Here is a 17,982-nt window from a genome sequence, read left to right on the forward strand (position 1 = left end):
GCACTATCCACCTCCAGTGAAAGAACTGATACTGACTGAATACAGACTGAAGCAGGCTATTGTTCACTTTCATTCTTTTTCTTTTATTTGAATCTTGTACAAAATGACTAATATGGAAATGTGTTACATAATTGCATATGTAAAACCTGTATCTGATTACTTGCCATCTCAGGGATGGGGGAGGGGAGGGAGGAAGGGAGGGACAGAATTTGGAACTGAAACTTTAAATAAAATTAAAAATTAAAAAAAAATATATTGGTCAAATTGAATTCTGGAGCAACACATCCATCAAAAGGTCAGGGTGAGACATTTTTCCAGCCTAAGACAACTTAGGAGGTCAGGAGACATCTTGATACTGGAGAGAGAACCGGTCCTGAGTGCAGGCAGCAGCAACACCAGCTTGGGCCTTGGAGGTAGCTGCAAAAGCAGCAGCAGCTGCTCTGAAAGTTCTCAGACTAGTTAAGGGGATTGAACAACTGGTCAGAAAGAGATTACAGGGGACTCCTGTGCTAGCACTGGGTGCAGAACCAGGCACTGTTTGTTTGGCAACTCCACTGCCTACTACTCAGTTCTGGGTAGTAGTTCCAAGGCCAGGCTGTGGAGAAGTACTTGCAGTTGCAAGGGAGCAGTCTCTGGTGGCTGTATGGGAGCAGGAGCCCCTCCTGGGTAAAGACTAGAGGGCAGAACAGGAAAGCAGTGACCACACCTCTCCTCAGATCACACCACTCTGGAAGCACCAAAAACTAGCTGTGGAAACCCCCCAGAACTATCTGAGAAAACAGCAGGGCAAAAAAGCCTGAAGCTTGGGACAGCACCCACCCTCCTTTTCCCATTAGGTGAGCAGAGCCCAACTTCAACATAAAGTTCAAAGTCAAGAAACAGGCTGGAAAAATGAGCAACCAACCCAAAACACTTGGACATAAAAAGAGAAAAGGTCACTGGATTTGGACATTAGTAACTCTGGAGAGTGGCTCCGGCTGAATGATGAGGTTGCAAGCCAAACTGTAGAGAGTTAAGAAGAGGAAAGGAAGTGGAAGCATTTGATTCTAACCAAACCCCTCTGAGACAGTTACCACTGGTACTATTATTCTCCTTTATAAATAAGAAAGGTAAAATTCAAAGAGGTTAAGTGAGTAAGCTAATAAGTGTCAAGGGGGTTTTGAACCCCAGGTCCCTCTGACACCAAGTCCAAGACTCTTTCCACTAAACTAGACTGCCTTGGTAACCCAGGGCTGAGTCCAGGACCACAGTGACTTACCTGTGAGAGGCTGAGTGTCTTCTTCTTGCACTATCGTCTCCACCTCAGGTCCATAGACCTCCTCAGCGGTTGGGTAGTATTTCTTGTCCTCATGCAAGACCACCTCCATTCCAGGGTGATCATCATCATGGTCTCCTATGTCATCATCATCGTCGTCATCATCCATCTGAAAACCAAAGAGGGAATGAGACTACAAATGACCAGCATTTTTTAATTCAATAAGAATGAGTAATAAATGAGGGAAGAGAAGTTTTTTACTTGAAAAGCACCGATCTCATTTACCTTATTACTCATGGTGAAGAGTCTGGGCTGGTTAGCTCAGCTGGTTAGAGAAGGGTCCTAATGAAGCCAGGGTGGCAGTTTCACACCCTATGTGAGCAAGTTAACTACACACACAGAGAAAAAAAGATTCCATAGCAAGAACACCTGCTTATCCCTAACCAGACAGATATCAACAATGTTTATTACTGGTCACAAGAGGGAATGATCAGATGAGAGAGAAAGAAACAGAAAATACGCATGGAAAAACAACCCACAGTTCACGTCCTATCGACAATCAGTAGCATTATGGGGATCTCACAAGACATCATTTACTGCTTACAAATTTCTGGGACTGCGGATGAGTTGTTGAATTCTTTGTACCTTCTGGTAAGATTATCTGCCCTAAATTCCTACCTGAGACTCTCAAGACAGGAAACAAAAGTACGGGTTTGGAACAACTCTACAGTTTCCCTCCAAACCCTCCCTTCTTCTGAACTATTACTGTCAAAGACACCACCAACCTCCCAGTCATCCAGGGTTCATTCATGGCCTTGACGTCAACCTTAACTCACTCTCACTCACCCCACATAGCTGATCTATTGCCAAATCTTGTTTTGTCTACCTACACAAAATCTCTCATATACATGCCTCAAGTCTCTCCCCATTCCAATCCATCCTCCCTTCTGGAAGGGTTTCCTAAAGTGGAAATCTCACCAGTCACTGCCTCACCACCTACTAAATAAACTCCAATAACTCTTTTTATGACCAGGACTAAATATAAACTTGTTTGGCACTGGACAATTTTCAAACCAGCGCCCTTCCGACCTTTCTAGTCTGTCTTCTTATACTTATTCCCTCTATGCACTCTTGGATACAGCCACACTGGCCATCACCTGTTCTTTGGGCTTCTCCATCTCAGGGCCTTTGCCCTACCTGGGCCCCCCATACCGGGAATGCTGTCACTCCTCACCTACGTCTCTTAGTTTCCCTAGTTCTCCTCAAGAGTTGGTTCAAATCTTACCTTCCACCAGAGACCTTTCTGGTTCTAAGCTGCTAGCGCTTTCTTCTCTGTACATATCTCATATATGCTAGTTATTTTCACCTTTGTCTCCTCTATCAGAATGTGAGCTACTTGAAGACAGGAATTATTTTGCCTTTCTTTGTATCCCTAGTGCTTAGCAGCGGCTCATCGTAAGTGCTTAATAATGCTTTTTGGCTGACTTTTCTTTTTTCAAATTAATTTTTATTTTTATTCTGAATTTGACGAATACCAAAAAAGAATGGGCATTTGCATATTTTATATACACATATTTGTTGTGGTTCAGTCATTTCAGTCGTGCCTGACTCTTAGTGACCCCATTTGGGGTTTTCTTGGCAGAGATACTGGACTGGTTTGCCATTTCCCTCTCCAGCTCATTCTATAGATGAGGAAACTGGGGAAATAGGGGTAAGTGACTTGCCCAGGGTCACACAGCTAATAAGTATCTGAGGCCAGATTTTAATTCAGGAAGATGAGTCTTCCTGACTCTAGACCCAGCCCTCTATCCATTACACCACCTAACGGCCTACATATACATATATAAAGAGACAGAACAGAAAAAGAGGATTGCACATGAAACTGTAGCTGTTATGTACAGCTTGCTTTTCTTTTTAAGCATATAGTAGGATCAACCTGTAGCTTTCAAAGCTGTCCTGCTTATCTGGCCTTCTTTCTGCTCCATTTTTTAAAAAGATGCCCCAATAACCCTCTTTTCTTTCTTTGTTATCTTCCTTATATCCCTCCCTCTCACGGGAAAAAACAAAAACAAAACAAACTTCTTGTAACAAATATACACAATTGAGCAAAATAAATTCCCATTAGCTGGACCAGGCTTTCGCTTAAAAGTCTTAAGAAGCAGACAAACCTTAGGAGTCATTTAATCCAATTGCCTACTCAACACAGAAACACCCTTTACAACATTCAATTGTAGGAACATGTAGTAAGTTGCCTACTCTTGCACACTATGCTTAATGTTGAAGCTACAAAGGCAAAAATAAACCAGTTGCTGGCTTCAAGGAATTTATATTCTATTAGGTATACTGCAAAACCTGTATAAAGATAAGTAAATATATGTATAAAATAAATACCAAGTCATCTGGGGAGGGCACTAACACCTGAAAGAACTGTCACTTGAGCTGAGTATGGAAAGGGAGTAGTAAGTTTCAAGAAGAAGAGAATATCTTGGATAATGGTTATTCAGCCTCTACTTAAATATTTCCAATGAGATCCAGTTCAGTTCACTACATGAGGCAGTCCACTATGTTCCTGAATACCTCTAACTGTTAGAAAGTCCATCCTTATAATGGAGTGAAATCTACATGGGAAAAATAGCAGTTTGGATAGTTCTCTCTATATGCTAGAAATCGCTTGGATTATATTTTTAAACTTTTCCCATTTTTTGATTGGGTTTGTGGGTTTTTTTTTTCTCTTTTTCTTTTAAAAATAATTTTGGGCAGAACCCTGTATTAGTATTTTTTCTTCAACACTAAACAATAATCGTTAGATGGATTTAGAACTAGTTAAAGGGCCAGACTCAATAGTTCAATGTTACCTTGGCATGAGGTCTCTAGTGGAGAGTCCTGGCTTTGCATGGCCCTTTACTATTTAACATTTTAAAAATTACCTGAGATAAAGGCTTAAACGGCATGCTCATCAAATCTACAGATGGGGGGGAGGGGCGGATAGCTAACACACTGAATGAAAGTCTAAAGGATCTACAGATCTTCACAAACTAGAGGACGGGGCTAATCTAATAATATAGAATTCACTAAATCACAGGATCATCAATCAAGAGCTGGAAGGAACCTCAGAGGTCATATAGGTCTCATTCAACCCCCTTATTTTACAGATGAAGAAACTGAGGCCCAGGAAAGTTAAGTGACATGCCCAAAGTGACAGATAGTAAATATAAAAGGCAGGATTTGAACCCAGGGCCTCTAACCGCAGTTGTGTTTTTTCCATTTCACCAAGTCTTAGACTTCGAAAGTACAAGATGGGGAGGCACAGTTGAAGAGAAAGTTTCTCTAAAAAAAAAAACAAAAACCCTAGGTGATTTTCATAGACTGCAAACTCAATGAGAGTGACCAGTGTGTTTGGTGACCAAAAAGGCTATTGGGCAGACTTAAGAGAGGCATAGCTTGCTTTCAGGAATAAGGGGCAATGGCGGAGGTGGGGTGGTGGTGGCAGGCAACACTTGAACCTTACTCTCATCTGAATTGTTTCAAAGAAGGAAGAATATATATACACATTCACTTGTGTATAGAAATATAACTTACCCAATAGGGAAACAGGAAGGGACAGCGGTAAGAGCAAGGGGAGAGAATGATAAAAGGGAAGGAAGATTAAGGGAGGCAGTAGTCAGAAGCAAAACAGACTTTTAAGGAGGAACAGGATAAAAAGAGAGAGAGAGAAGAGAAACAAAAGAAAATGGAATGGAGGGAAATACAGAGTTAGTAAGCATAACTATGAATGTGAATTGGATGACCTCACACATAAAACAGAAGCAAATAGCAAAAATGGATTAGAAACCAGAAACCAACAATATGCTGTTTCTAAGAGACACATGAAACAGAAAGACACACACAGAGTTAAAATAAAGGGCTGGAGCAGAATCTAAAATGCTTCAGCTAAAGAAAAAAACACAGGGATAGCAATTATGATCACAGACAAAGCAAAAGCAAAAATAGACCTAATTAAAAGAGATAATCAGGGAAACTACATTTTGCTAAAAGGTACCACAGACAACGAAATAATACCAAAAAATTTTAGAGCAAGTTTCTCTAATATAAAGGCTTCATTTCTTAAATATATAGAGACCTGAGTCAAAGTTATAAAAATAAGAGGCATTCCTGAATTGATGAATGGTCAAAGGATATGAACGGGCAATTTTCAGATGACGAAATCAAAGCTATCTATAGGCATGTGAAAAAATGCTCTAAATAACTACTGATTAGAGAAATGCAAATGAAAACAACTCTAAGGTCCCACCTCACATCTATCAGAAATGATAAATGCTGAAAGGGATGGAGGAAAATAGGTATATTAATGTATTGCTGCTACAGTTCCAACCATTCTGGAGAACAATTTAGAAGTTCAAAGGGTGATAAAACTGTCCATACCCTTTGACTGAGCAATGCCACTACTGGCTCTGTACCCCCAAAGAGGTCAGGGAAAAAGGAAAAGGACGTATATGTACAAAAAATATTTATTGCAGCTCTTTATGTAGTAGCAAAGAATTGAAAAATTGAGGGGATGCCCATCAACTAGGGAATGGCGGAAAAAGTTGTGGCATATGATTGTGATGAAGTACTCTTGTGCTATAAGAAATGATGAAGGGGGACAGCTAGGTGGCACAGTGAGTAGAGCATTGGCCCTGGAGTCAGGAGGACCTGAGCTCAAATTTGGCCTTAGACACTTGACATACTTACTAGCTGTGTGACCTTGGGCAAGTCACTTAACCCCAATTGCCCTGCCTTCCCCTCTCAAAAAAAAATGATGAAGGGGTGGTTTCAGAAAAACATGGTAAAACCTGTATGAACTGATGCAAAGTGAAGTTTGTAGACTGGGAGATCATTGTGCACAGTAATAGCAATGTTGTAATGATGATCAACTGTGAAAGATTGGCTATTCTGATCAGTGCAATGATCCAAGACAATTCTAAAGGGCTCATGATGGGAAAAAAATATTATCCCCCTCCAGAGACAGAGAACTGATCAATTCTGGGTTCAAATTAAAGTATAATTTTCTCACTTTAAAATTTTTGGTTTTTTTTTTTAAATACGGCTGGCATGGAAATGTTTTGCATGATTTCATATGTGTAACTGATATCACTGGAGGAGAGGGAGCGAAAGAATTTGGAACTCAAAATTTGAAAAGGAAAGAACATTAAAAATAAATAATAGATTTGAAATAGATAAATAAAATTCCAAAATATCACACCTCCTGAAAAATTTCCATCGAAAATCACTGAAAAGGTTAGAGGAAAGGATAAAACAAAATAAAGTACTTCACATTCTCTATTCTGGCAGCTAGGTGGCACGGTGAATAAAGCATTAAGCCTGAAGTCAGGAAGACATGAGTTCAAACACTAAGATGCTAGTGCCTCATACACTAAGCTTTGCGGTAAGTCATGTGACTGGTTTACCTCGGTTTCCTCAAATGTAAAATGGAGATGGTAGCACCTACCTCCCATGGGTGTTGTGACTACAAAATGAGATATTATCTATAAAGTGTTTTGCAAACCTTAAAGGCCTACGTAAATGCCAGCTATTGTTTTCAGTGACACAAAATTTCACATCCTCAAAAAAAAGAGTAAACTTTATTTTAAAGTAGTCTTACCTCATCAAGATCTTTGGCTTCTCTACCCAATTCATCGTCATCTTCATCAGAATCTAGCTCTGGTCCAATATAATTTCCAAACTCATCATACAGGTCTGTGTCCATGATGCTAAATATCCATTGGGAAGAAAACAGAAAATATGAGTAAGAAGGGTACTATATAATCCCTCTCTTGGCCATGACTATCTTTAAACTAGCCCCATTTCAGTGTAAAATGAACAGTCACATCTATCTGGAACTGTTTATTTTTTTGCCCCTCCCTAGTTCTGTTATGCTAGCTGCAGAGAAAAATAAAATCACCATGCTATACGTTCCTTGAAGACCAATTAATAAAACTCCCTGTGTATTTTTGTACTATTTCTCCTACAGATCCTTCCAAGCTTCCCACCCCAAGAAACACGAACTGAGTATCTACTATTTTCTAAGATAAACCCGTCTGATAAACCCTGTGAGGCTTAACTGTACTATCTGGTTCTCCACAATTTCTACACTTTCAAAATATTAAGATCTGTTCCCATTTTATACAAACCTGTAGGCTCCATGAGGACAAGAATTGATTTATTTATGTTTTGTATCTCTCCAGTACACAGCAAAGTGCCTTTCACATGCAAAGTACTTAATAAATGTTTCTTGAATTGTATATACTGTCAGGGTTGGCTAGTTTTACTCAACTACTTTTTCCTCCCGCTTTCTTTTTTCTTCTTTGACACAAGGGATGGGTTAGGTGGATAACAAAGGGATACATTTGGGAATGTAAGCAACGTACAAAAGATATCAACAAAAAACTTTAAATCGAACATTTGTTGAATCAACTTCCAGTGAAGGCACGTACATGCCTGTGCTTCCCTTACTAAGTAAGCTTCCACTCCAATGCCCCAACGTGATAAGGTCACACTGGTGCCACAAGTCAATCCCAGCAGAACTTACATTAGCTCAGGCAGGTCCTAGCCAGGCTAGAAAAATTTCTTGTGCACTAAGCACAGTTCAAGGATTAGAATAACTGAATATTCCTCACTAGAAGGTATGTCATATAGTAAATCACAAAACAATGACCTGTCTTTTAGCTGGCTAAACTTATTAAGCTTTCTTCCAAGAGATGCCAAGATTTAAATATGGTGTACACGTGTATGAAAGAACACATCTTCTATGTGTTAGGGATCCAGCACTGTGTAGAGGGCATCCCAAAAATGCAGTTTAAAGTTATTAAAGCTTAAAAGGGCTATTCAATAACTCCCTTCCTAAAAGAAGCAGGCTTCTAATCAAAGGACTTGGATTTACTTCTCTAACACTTATTAGAGAGACAAGCCAGGTGGCCCAGTGTAGTTAGGAAGTTCAAATTCACCTCAGAAATTTACTGTGTATAACTTTGGGTAAGTCACAACCTCTGTCAGCCTCATTTTTCTCATCTATAAAATGGGGATGATCACAGCACCTACCTCAGAGGACTGCTGTGAGGGATAAACGCGGTAACGCATGTGAAGCTCTTTATAATAACTCTTAAAGTGCTTTATAAATGTTAGCTATGATGATGATGTCACTTAACTTCTCAGGACCTCATCAGTCACATGAGGATCTTAAAGTTACCTATGACTTCAAACTTATGGGGGGAGAGGGGGTAAGAAAGCAGCGTGTAAACCTTAAAGCACTTGATAAAATGTACATTATTGCTCATTTAATTCAACCGGTACTTATTTAAAGCGTCTCCTAAGTGCCATGTGCTGGAGGTAGAAAAGGAGGAAATTAAATAAGCATTTGTAAAGCGCTTACTACGTGTGTGTCAGGCACCGTACAAAGACACAGAACCACAAATAACAAGTCTCTGCCCTCAGGAAGCTTCCACTCTGTCAAGGGGCACGCAGCAGTTAGGAAACCTGCCCACGGTTCCGACCAGGCCAATCAGTGACACGCCGGCCCTCCCATCACTGCCAGGCCCGGCCCACTCATCCCCGCTTCTCGTGGGAGACCGAGACCCAGGGCCGAGGAGAGTCCTAGGCCTCAGTTTCCTCCTCTGAAAGAGGAGGAAGGTCCACCCCTTTCACATGAGCCAGCCTCGGATCCCATTCGGGAAAGTCCACCCCCCGAGTTTGGGGCCCGTAACTTCTCACCTGCAGCTTTAACTCTCAATTCCGCTACCGCGCTCTCTTCGTCCGAAGATGTGCGGGCGCCTGCGACACTCGTTAGGAAGGACCCCGCGCGACATCGAGGCCACGCCCCCTTCCGCCGCCGTCAGCCCTTCTGCCTGAGTTGCCGGAGTAGCATAGTCCGACTCCGGGGTGAAGGGGTGGTTCGAGGGGGAACACTGCGACTGGTCGGACGTGAAAGCGTAACGGCCTAGGCGAGACCGAGCGAGCAAGCGCGGCGTTCATTTCATCAGGCGACACTTGGGCAGCTAGGACGGGGAGAGGCCTTCGGCACGATCACGTGGGCTGCTTGAGTCAAACGGTTGCTAGGCAACCGTCTCCGCGTGGCTATAGCCTCACCTGCGGCTGTTAGGCAGGAGAAGAATTAGGATTTTTCTTGGGTTCCTGGGGTTAGAGGGTATACGACGACTGACCAGGAGCTTAGGGTAGGTTCACGTTCTGCCCTGTTAGTTCTCGGGGCAGTTGGAACTGGGTCGGGAACAGGACGCCTGGGCTCTGGTGGCCTCAGTTTACCTGCACGCAGGATGGGGTATGTGTGTGTGTGGGGGGGGGTCGATGTCCCCGGCTCTCCTGCCCTCCACCTTAGATTTTCGGATGGACCCTTTTTGGTGGTGGCGGAAGTTCCGCGGTGCAGTGGGAAGAGTGCTTGATGTAGGGTCAGGATCCGGGGCTATCTACCTGTATCACCTGGGGCGAGTTGCTCTATCTCTCTGGGTCTCGGGGTCCTCCTCCAAATGAGAGGCTTGGACAGGATAAGCTCTGAAGGACCCTTCCAAAGAGGGACTTGGACCAGATGAGTTTTGTAGGCGTTTTACAGATCTTAATCTGCTCATGTCTACTGAGAGCATAGGTAGCCACAACAGTTTTGAGCCTTCAGGGTAGCTCCATCATCCCAGAGGTTTAGGGAGCCAGTTTGCACTAAGAACTGGGAAGGAAAGGGTAGAAGGGGCTAGCTGCAAAGGCATCCAAGTTAAGTAGAAGGAAAAGTTTCCCTTCATACATTTTTCTGCCACAGTTCAATTCGGGGAATGTCTATGAAGGGTCTAATTTGTGCAAAACACGAGCCTCTCTAGGCATTTGTTTTTCAGCTAGTCCACATCCACCCCTGCTGCTACAGGTGTCCACTGAGTTGGGACCACGCGATTCCAGCCACTCCAGAAAAGAGCAAGGCCACAAGGTCATGAAGCATTCATCCCAACCAGTTCTTTCTGATGCTCTTATATTTCCTCTTAGCTCAGTTGTTACAGTTGAGGAGGCTGGAAAGTGTCATCCACCCTCTTAGAAAATTCAACAACAGTTGTGTCGTTCTACCCCTACCCCAACACTACACCTGACTTGGATGGACAGGGCTTGAAATTTATCTAAGGCTCAAAAGGAGCTGCTGCGTGAAGCCATCTGCCCTCCATTATTAACAGCCCACTTGGAGAGTTCTTAGGAAGGACCCCCTGAGCTCAGAATTATGAGGTGCCTTCAGTTTCAAATGGCTTTTTGAAACTACTTCTTCAATAAAAGAGATTGACAGCACGTGTGCCAGTTGAGTCTTTAGTCTAGAAGCAAGTCTAGGTGGGAATACCAACTTAGAAGTCCTCAACAGTGGATAGAATACTGGACTTGGAATCAGGATGGTCTAAGTTCGACTCCTTCCTCAGATACATACTGCATGTGCGACCCTGGACAAGTCACTTGCTTTCTCTGAGTCTCAGTTTTCTCATCCATAAAATGGAGATGATAATAATAGTATCCACCTCACTGTGTTGTTGTGGGATGTGTAGGTGTAATGTGTATGTGTGGACAATGTATGTGTAAAGCCTTTTGTAAACCTTAAAGAATTATATAAATGTCATCTGTTATTATTCCCAGTGAAACAATGGAGTGATTTGGGATCTTGGACCATTGCTGCATGTCTTAGGTTTTCTTCTCTTTAAAATGAGGAGACTTAGCCTTTGTGTTCTTCCCTTTGAGATGAGTGATAATTTGGACAAAGTGCTTCAACCTTTTTAGGATGGCAAAGCATCATCACGATGCACAGCTTCTTCTCCTGCTAACGTCTTGTTGCTGGCCTCCACCCCCTTTTTTCACTCCCAGGTTCCAGACATGGAAAAGACAGATACCATTGACTTTAGGGCTCTGGAGAAGGAGTTGCAGGCTGCATTAGCCGCGGATGAGAAATACCGAAGAGAGAATGCTGCCAAGTTCCGGGCTGTGGAACAGAAGGTGGCTTCCTATGAAGAGTTCAGGTTGGCTCACGCAGCTTTTCCCCAGAGCTGTCCTGACTGTATTCCATGGCCCAGTTAGCTTAGACAGTTACAGCACCAGGCTTTTGCAGCTGAAGTTACAGGGTTCAGGTGCCATTATGGCAGCAGCTCCATACCTCCACCCCCAGGCCGGTGAGTCTTCCCTCAAATACTGTCTATTTTGCCCACAGGGACATTGTCCTTGCCTCACACCTGAAGCCTTTAGAGCGGAAGGACAAGAAGAATATCAAAAAGACAGTGCCTTGGAACTGCCTTGTGACAAGTACCACTGCTCAAACAGGCATCGCTCCACATCAGGAGGAGAGCACTTATATCTCCCAGGTGAAATAGCCATTCCATAGTCCATTGCCCTAACGTGTAATACTTCTCTTTCTTAAATAACTAATTCACAAAACTTTTATAGAGCTGTAACTAGCAGAAACTGCCTCTAGACAAAATTTAATCCAACCAGTCAATAAACATTTATTAAGCATCTGCTGTGTACCAGGTACAGAGCTAAGTAGTATGGGGGCTGCAGGGGCTCAGTGTCCCAGAGGAGAGTCTGCTAAGCACATGTAGTATAAAATGCAGTCTCGCTTAAAGGGGATGGCCCATCTTTCAAGAGTTCCAAGGGGGCATTTGTGCCCTCGGCATCCTGAGGACTTCAAGGAAAGGTATGGAAATGGATATCTCTGGGGAAGGGGCATGCAAGTCCCACCATGTCATTGCATTGGGGAAAGGCCCCATTCCCATTACACTCAAGAAATCCCATTCATTCAGGTTTAAGGTACACAGATTCTGGGCTGTGACAAGTACAGGGTAAAGAGCCAACTCATGATTTGGATAAGAGACAGGTCTCAGTCAATCAGAGCTGTCTCTTAGATTCTGTGACCTTGGCCAGGCTCTCCATACTCTATGGAGTGTGCCAAACTCAAATAGAAATGAATCCCTGCAGGGCCACATACTGTCTTAGAGAAACCACACATTAACATTGTCTATGTTGTATTATATTTTCCCAGCTCAACCACTATTTACAGAGCTGTAACTAGCTGAAACTGCACCAAATTCAACTGAGGGAGTAAGGGGACTACAGGGGCTCAGTGTCCCAGACAACATTCTGCTAAGGACATATAAAGTACAGTCCCATTGTACGTGTAGTCACTACGGTTTGGATGAGGAGACAGGATGTGTCAGCTCTCAGCCAATCAGACCTTCCTCTAGGAGTCTGAGACCTGTGGCCTGTCTCTCTTCCCAACTTAGAATATGCTATATCCATATTTTGTAAATTTCCATTATAGGATGCTAAATCACGTTGTTAATTTAATGCCCTAATCCCCAAGATTCCACTTGTGCCTGACGGGGCAAATTTTTATTTTATTTTATTTTTATTTTAAATTTATTTATTTATTTTTAGTTTACAACATTCAGTTCCACAAGCTCTACCCTCCCCCCTGCCCAAGATGGCATGCAATCTGATAAGCTCTACATGTACGTTTATATTAAACATATTTTCACATTAGTCATGTCATAAAGAAGAATTATAACCAATGGAATGAACCACAAGAAAGAAGATACAAAACAGAACAAAAAAGAGAGAGCAAATAGTCTGCTGCAGTCTTCATTCAGGCTCTGTAATTCTTCCTCTGGACATGGGTAGCATTTTCCATCATGAGCCTTTTGGAGTCTTCTTAGAACCTTGCATTGCTGAGAAGAAGGGGCAAGTTTGTATTTCCTTGTATTTCATACAAGGAAGTTGAGGCCCACGAAGGGTTGTGTTTTTCCTAAGATGAAAATTGAGTCAGTAGAAAAGATAGGAATAGAGCCTACAAGTATTGACTCCTTAGTGTCCTGAGGACCTAACTCTCTTTACTTCTCTCTTTGACCTAGAAGGGAGATTGTCAGCCTGAGACATCATCAGATTTCTACAGGGCTTGGCGCCACTATCTACAGAGTGGATCAGAGCGCTATCAGGCCCTCTTACAGCTTGGGGCCCCCAACCTGGGCCACCTTTTCCGGGTAGATGTGGGTTTTGGACTTCTGGGTGAACTGCTGGTGACATTGGCAGACAATTTTAAGCCAGCTGACTGTGCTGCTGTACTGGAGATCCTTCATAGCCTATCCAGAACTGGCCGATTTGGCCTCAACCTGAGCCTGCTGAGCAATGCTGAAAGAGAGAGCTGCCAAAAATTGTTTCAGAAACTCCAAAGTATGTATGTTACCAGACCTACAGAGGAAGAACTGAGCCATAAGGAGCAAGAACTAGAGAAACCACACAATGGGAATGATGGGGATGAGAAACTCCTCCAGGAGCTAGCAGAGCTATACCAAGTTGGCTAGAGAAGTCTTTTTCAGGACAAACAGCAAACCTAATTAGCTACTAGAGGTTTATTTTTCCTAGACAGTCCTTAATATTGTTGGCCATCTTGCTGTCTGACCCCCAAACTTTTCCTTTTAGACTTGTCCCTCAAGAACTATGGCGAAAGGTTGGTTTCATCTATCCTAACCTTAAATGGGTCTATTTAAACCTATATGACTCCAAACAGCCAAAAGCTCTTATGAGAACACTAGGAAACTTTGGGAAATTTGGCTTCTCATCCTTAATACCTGCTAAGAATGGCACCTTGGCCCCAAGATTAAGATCTTCCACCCTAGTGCTTACCATCAACCCATTATGGCCATTAATATCTACAAGGATCTAACCCATGAATAAAGACATTTTATTGATAGACTTTGACCCCTTATTTGCGGGGTGGGATACCATTTTTTCCAAGAATTGAGTTTTTCTGAGCTGAGCTCTGGGGAATTCTGAGTCACCAGCAAGTGGTTTGTCGGGCTACCCAGGTTTTGGATGGTGGTTCAGAATTGTCAGGCTATAGACATACTTGTTCTCACTTCTCCGGGATTGATGAAAGAGAAAAACTTTGTTCCCAAAGAGCGGTGAACACTGTGGGAGAAAAGCCTCCATCAACAAGCACTCGTGAAAGGTCTTCTATGTTCCAGGCACTGGACATACACTATAAGAAATGAAACAAAGGAGTTTCTGTTCTGTTAGGAAGCCTACTTCTATATAACTAGGTAGTTAAGGAAGGTGGTGTCAGTGGCGGGGATCCAGAAGGGCTTTGTGGAGAAGGTGGCGTGGGCTTGAAGCGAGAGGTTCTGTAAGACAGAGGTGCCAAGGGAGCACATTCTGGGCATGGGAGAGGCAGTTAGAGAGACACAAAAGAGGGGAGGCAGTGGCAGGTATGAAAAAATATGAAAAAAAGGCCAATTTGATCATATTAGCACGCAGGAAGGGGAACGATATATAACAGATTTGGAAAGATAGATTGGGGCTAGGTTGTGAAATTCTTGAAAAGCTAACCAGCCTTATCCTAGAGACAAGGGCGAGCTAGTAAAGTTTATTGAATAAGGGAGTAACGTAGTCATTAAGGAAAATCGCTTTGACATCTGTGTGGAAGCTGGATTGGTGTGGGGAGAGACTTGAGTCAGGAAGACTGATAAAGAGGCTAATGCAGTAGTTCAGGCAAGAGGTGATGAGGACCTGAATTTAAGATGATGGCTCTGTGAGGAGAGAGGAGGAGTCATATGCAAGAGATGTTACGGAGGTACACATGGCAAGACTTGTCAGCTGGTTGGATATGTGGAGGGGGGGGTGAGGGATAGGAGTCAAGTAGAGCTCTGAGGTTATGAACCTGGGAGAAGGGAAAAATTATATATAGTGTCTTTGCAACTCCAAAAGGCTCATGATGGAAAATGCTATCCTCATCCAGAGAAGGTATTATAGAATCTGAATGCAGATTGAAGCAAACTATTTGCTCTCTCTCTTTTTGCTTTATTTTGTTTCCTCTTTCTCTTCTTTCATTCCATTGGTTATAATTCTTTGCAACATGACTAATGTGAAAATATGTTTAATGTGAATGTATACGTAGAGCCTATATCAGATTGTGTGCCGTCTTGGGGAGGGGGGAGAGAAGGGAGGGGAAGAACATTTGGAACTCAAAAGCTTGTGGAAGTGAATGTTGTAAACTAAAAATAAATAAGTAAATTTTAAAAAGAGAAAATGAAAGAATTAAATAAAATCCATTGCATATAAGAAAAAAAATTATAGTGTCTTTGGCAGAAGTAGGGAAGGTTTTGGAGAAAGGATGATGAATTTCATTTTGGACACATTGAGTAGAAATGCCTGTGAGACATTCTCGTTGATGTATGAATGGAGCTCAGGGGAGAGACTAGGGCTGGATACGTGGATCTATGAGCCACCTCCATGGAGGTGATCGTTAAACCCAGGAGAGCTGGTGAGATCCTCGAAAAGAAAAGAGGAGGAGCATCCAGAGTTGGAGAGTATGATTACAGGTGGGGAGCCAGCAAAGGAAACTGAGAGACAGTCAGGTGCTGTTGGAGGAGAACCAGGAGAGAGAAATGTCATGAAATCCCAAAGAGGTCAGAGCATCTCACTGTGGTGAACAGTGTCCAGTGCAGCAGAGAGGTCAAGAAGGATGAAGACTGAAGTGATACCATCAGATCTGGTCACCATCGCATCACCTCCACACAGGCATTCTAGAACAGAACAGAAAGGACTGGTTCTAGAATGATTTTTTCCCATGAAATAGGATCAGATCTAGAAGCATTCTTATTTTCAAAAGGAACAAAAAACGGGGTGGGGAACACTCCTAGTTGGGTTCTGCTTTCTCTACAGAAAGGTCCTTCCTTACGAACTGAGCTGGGGGAGTGATTCCCTGTTAACCCTGCCCACTTTACACAGCAACACTTGTTGGGAGGCCTCTAAAGCCCAAAGCTCTTTCGCCCCTTGGTTTTACCCCACTTCCTTCCATCTAACTCTTTGGCTTTACCAGTATGAGCCTGGTCCACACCCCTCTGCTGCTGCTTTGGAGCTGGGGAAGTCTCTGGGCTTTTGAATTGGTAGAAAAGGAGAATGTTTTTCAGAAGATCCCTTGTCCTGCCTTCTTGATGTTCGATAATGCAGCTTACCTGGCAGACATGAGCTTTGAACTCCCCTGTCACTGCAAACCTGAAGAGGTGCCCGCTGTGGTCTGGTACTACCAACAGCATCTAGGGAGCCACCACACCAGAGTCCTGACAGATTTTGATGGGCGGGTGGTAGTTGATTCAGGACAAGTGCGGGTGGGCAGCAACATGCTGGCCCGCTTTGGCATCCGAATGTTCAGTTTACTGGTGTTCCGTGCACAGCCTGAGGACTCAGGGCTCTACCTCTGTGGGACACGCCACGGTGACTATTTCTATGGCTATGACGTGGACATACAAAGTAGTCAAAAGATGGTAGCAGCATTCATTGACAAAGGCCAGGCACCTCCTGGGGATGAGGAGCATGGGAACCTCTACATCTTCACTACCTTCTGGGAGTGGACCCACTGTGATCGCTGTGGCGTCAGGGGTGAACAGTGGCGGATTGGTCTCTGCTACCTGAATAAACCAGGCCTTTCCCCCCGGTTCCGAAAGAGTGTGACTGATGTGGTGTCTTGTGGCTCCCAGGCAGTGCCGAGAAAACTGCGAAATATGGCAAGAAACCACCGTCCACCTGAGCTAATGATCCGGAGCTGCATGGTGCCCTGCAAGAAGAAGCCACAGTTGGGGCTTATGGCCATCTATACTTTCATCTCTAAGCTGGGCAGCAAGCCCTGGCTTCCCAAAGTACCCATTAAGTTCCACCAACAGAGGCTTGGCCATGGGCTTATCCTCTCCTGCCCTGGGGCTCGTCCAGAACATGCCATAGCCTGGGACAAGGACCACCTCCGTCTGTATCGCACCAGCTTCCTGAAGGGGGTCAACCGGTCCATGAGGATATTCATTGACCATGGCAATCAATTCCATATCCGATTCGCCCAGTTGAATGATAGGGGAATCTATTACTGTTGGCGAGAAGGGGAGATGGTAGCTGGCTTCCGGTTGACCGTGATATCTGGGGGTCGCTACTATGCTTCTCTCTCTGACCCTGAGACCCAATACGCCCTACAGGCTGCCCTGGTGGGCTACATGTTCCTCACAGCTGTCTTCATCCTCATTCACTTATGCCGCTGCTGCTGTTACTTCTTTACCTGCTGCCCTGATCTATAGGCTTTTCCCTTAGACCTTAAAGACTAATTATTTGTTAAATATATTAATTAAATGGTTAGAGTTCTAATGATACTGCACCATGGGGAGGAAGTGGAGACTAGGGAAGTGGTTGGTTATAATTCCCCAATCTACTATTGAATGAACAGTCTCATTAGCATAGACTAGGCAAATGGAGAAGAGATAAGGGCCTGGGGTCAGGAACTGACTTGCTCTCCCTTCCCCTAAAGTCGGTATGTGTGAAGTCAGAGCCAAGAGATGAGTCTTAGATCTTTCCTTAAAAGATGGTCAAGTAGGCATTGGTTTAGTGGGGAAAATAGGGATGGCCATGTTGATAGAGGAGGATTTGGGAAGCTGATCGATTCTTTTGGAGAAGACCTCAATGCTATTGATTTAAAAAACGTTTTAAAAATATCATTTGTTTGTAAACTACCTTTATTAGTTAAATGTAAGAAGTCCTAATGATACTGCACCACAGATAGGAAGTGGAGAGCAGGAAGCAGAAGCACACACTGTTGTTATAACTCCCCAACCTACTATTGAATGAGCAGTATCATTAGCATAGGCTAGGGAAATGGAGAGGAGATAAAGGTCTGGGGTCAGGGTGACTGTGATGAGGCT

At 43.4% G+C, this 17,982-nt stretch overlaps 3 protein-coding genes across 3 annotated transcripts in view; 2 read left to right on the forward strand and 1 right to left on the reverse strand.

The window, feature by feature from the left end:
- EFTUD2 (elongation factor Tu GTP binding domain containing 2) overlaps positions 1-9,075 on the reverse strand; it is a 47,707-nt gene extending 38,632 nt beyond the window's left edge. Inside the window, exons 1-3 of the mRNA XM_036756322.1 lie at positions 9,002-9,075; positions 6,897-7,005; positions 1,259-1,424 (exon numbers count right to left, since the gene is read on the reverse strand). Of these exons, the coding sequence (XP_036612217.1) occupies positions 1,259-1,424; positions 6,897-7,001 (271 nt within the window). The 5' untranslated portion in view covers positions 7,002-7,005; positions 9,002-9,075. The remainder of the gene's footprint in view (positions 1-1,258; positions 1,425-6,896; positions 7,006-9,001) is intronic.
- Positions 9,076-11,128: 2,053 nt separating this feature from the next.
- Positions 11,129-13,609, forward strand: CCDC103 (coiled-coil domain containing 103). The gene is made up of 3 exons (XM_036758066.1): positions 11,129-11,274; positions 11,463-11,613; positions 13,159-13,609. Exons 1-3 carry the CDS (start codon positions 11,132-11,134, stop codon positions 13,606-13,608), a joined length of 744 nt encoding a protein of 247 aa, XP_036613961.1. The 5' UTR covers positions 11,129-11,131; the 3' UTR covers position 13,609.
- A 2,516-nt stretch (positions 13,610-16,125) lies between these two features.
- On the forward strand, positions 16,126-17,364 carry FAM187A (family with sequence similarity 187 member A). Its single transcript, XM_036753698.1, has one exon. The coding sequence runs from the start codon at positions 16,126-16,128 to the stop codon at positions 17,362-17,364; it is 1,239 nt and encodes a 412-aa protein (XP_036609593.1).
- The last annotated feature ends 618 nt before the right edge of the window (positions 17,365-17,982 follow it).

This window comes from Trichosurus vulpecula, chromosome 4 (assembly GCF_011100635.1).
Source record: "Trichosurus vulpecula isolate mTriVul1 chromosome 4, mTriVul1.pri, whole genome shotgun sequence".
Classification (NCBI taxonomy): Eukaryota; Metazoa; Chordata; class Mammalia; order Diprotodontia; family Phalangeridae; genus Trichosurus; species Trichosurus vulpecula.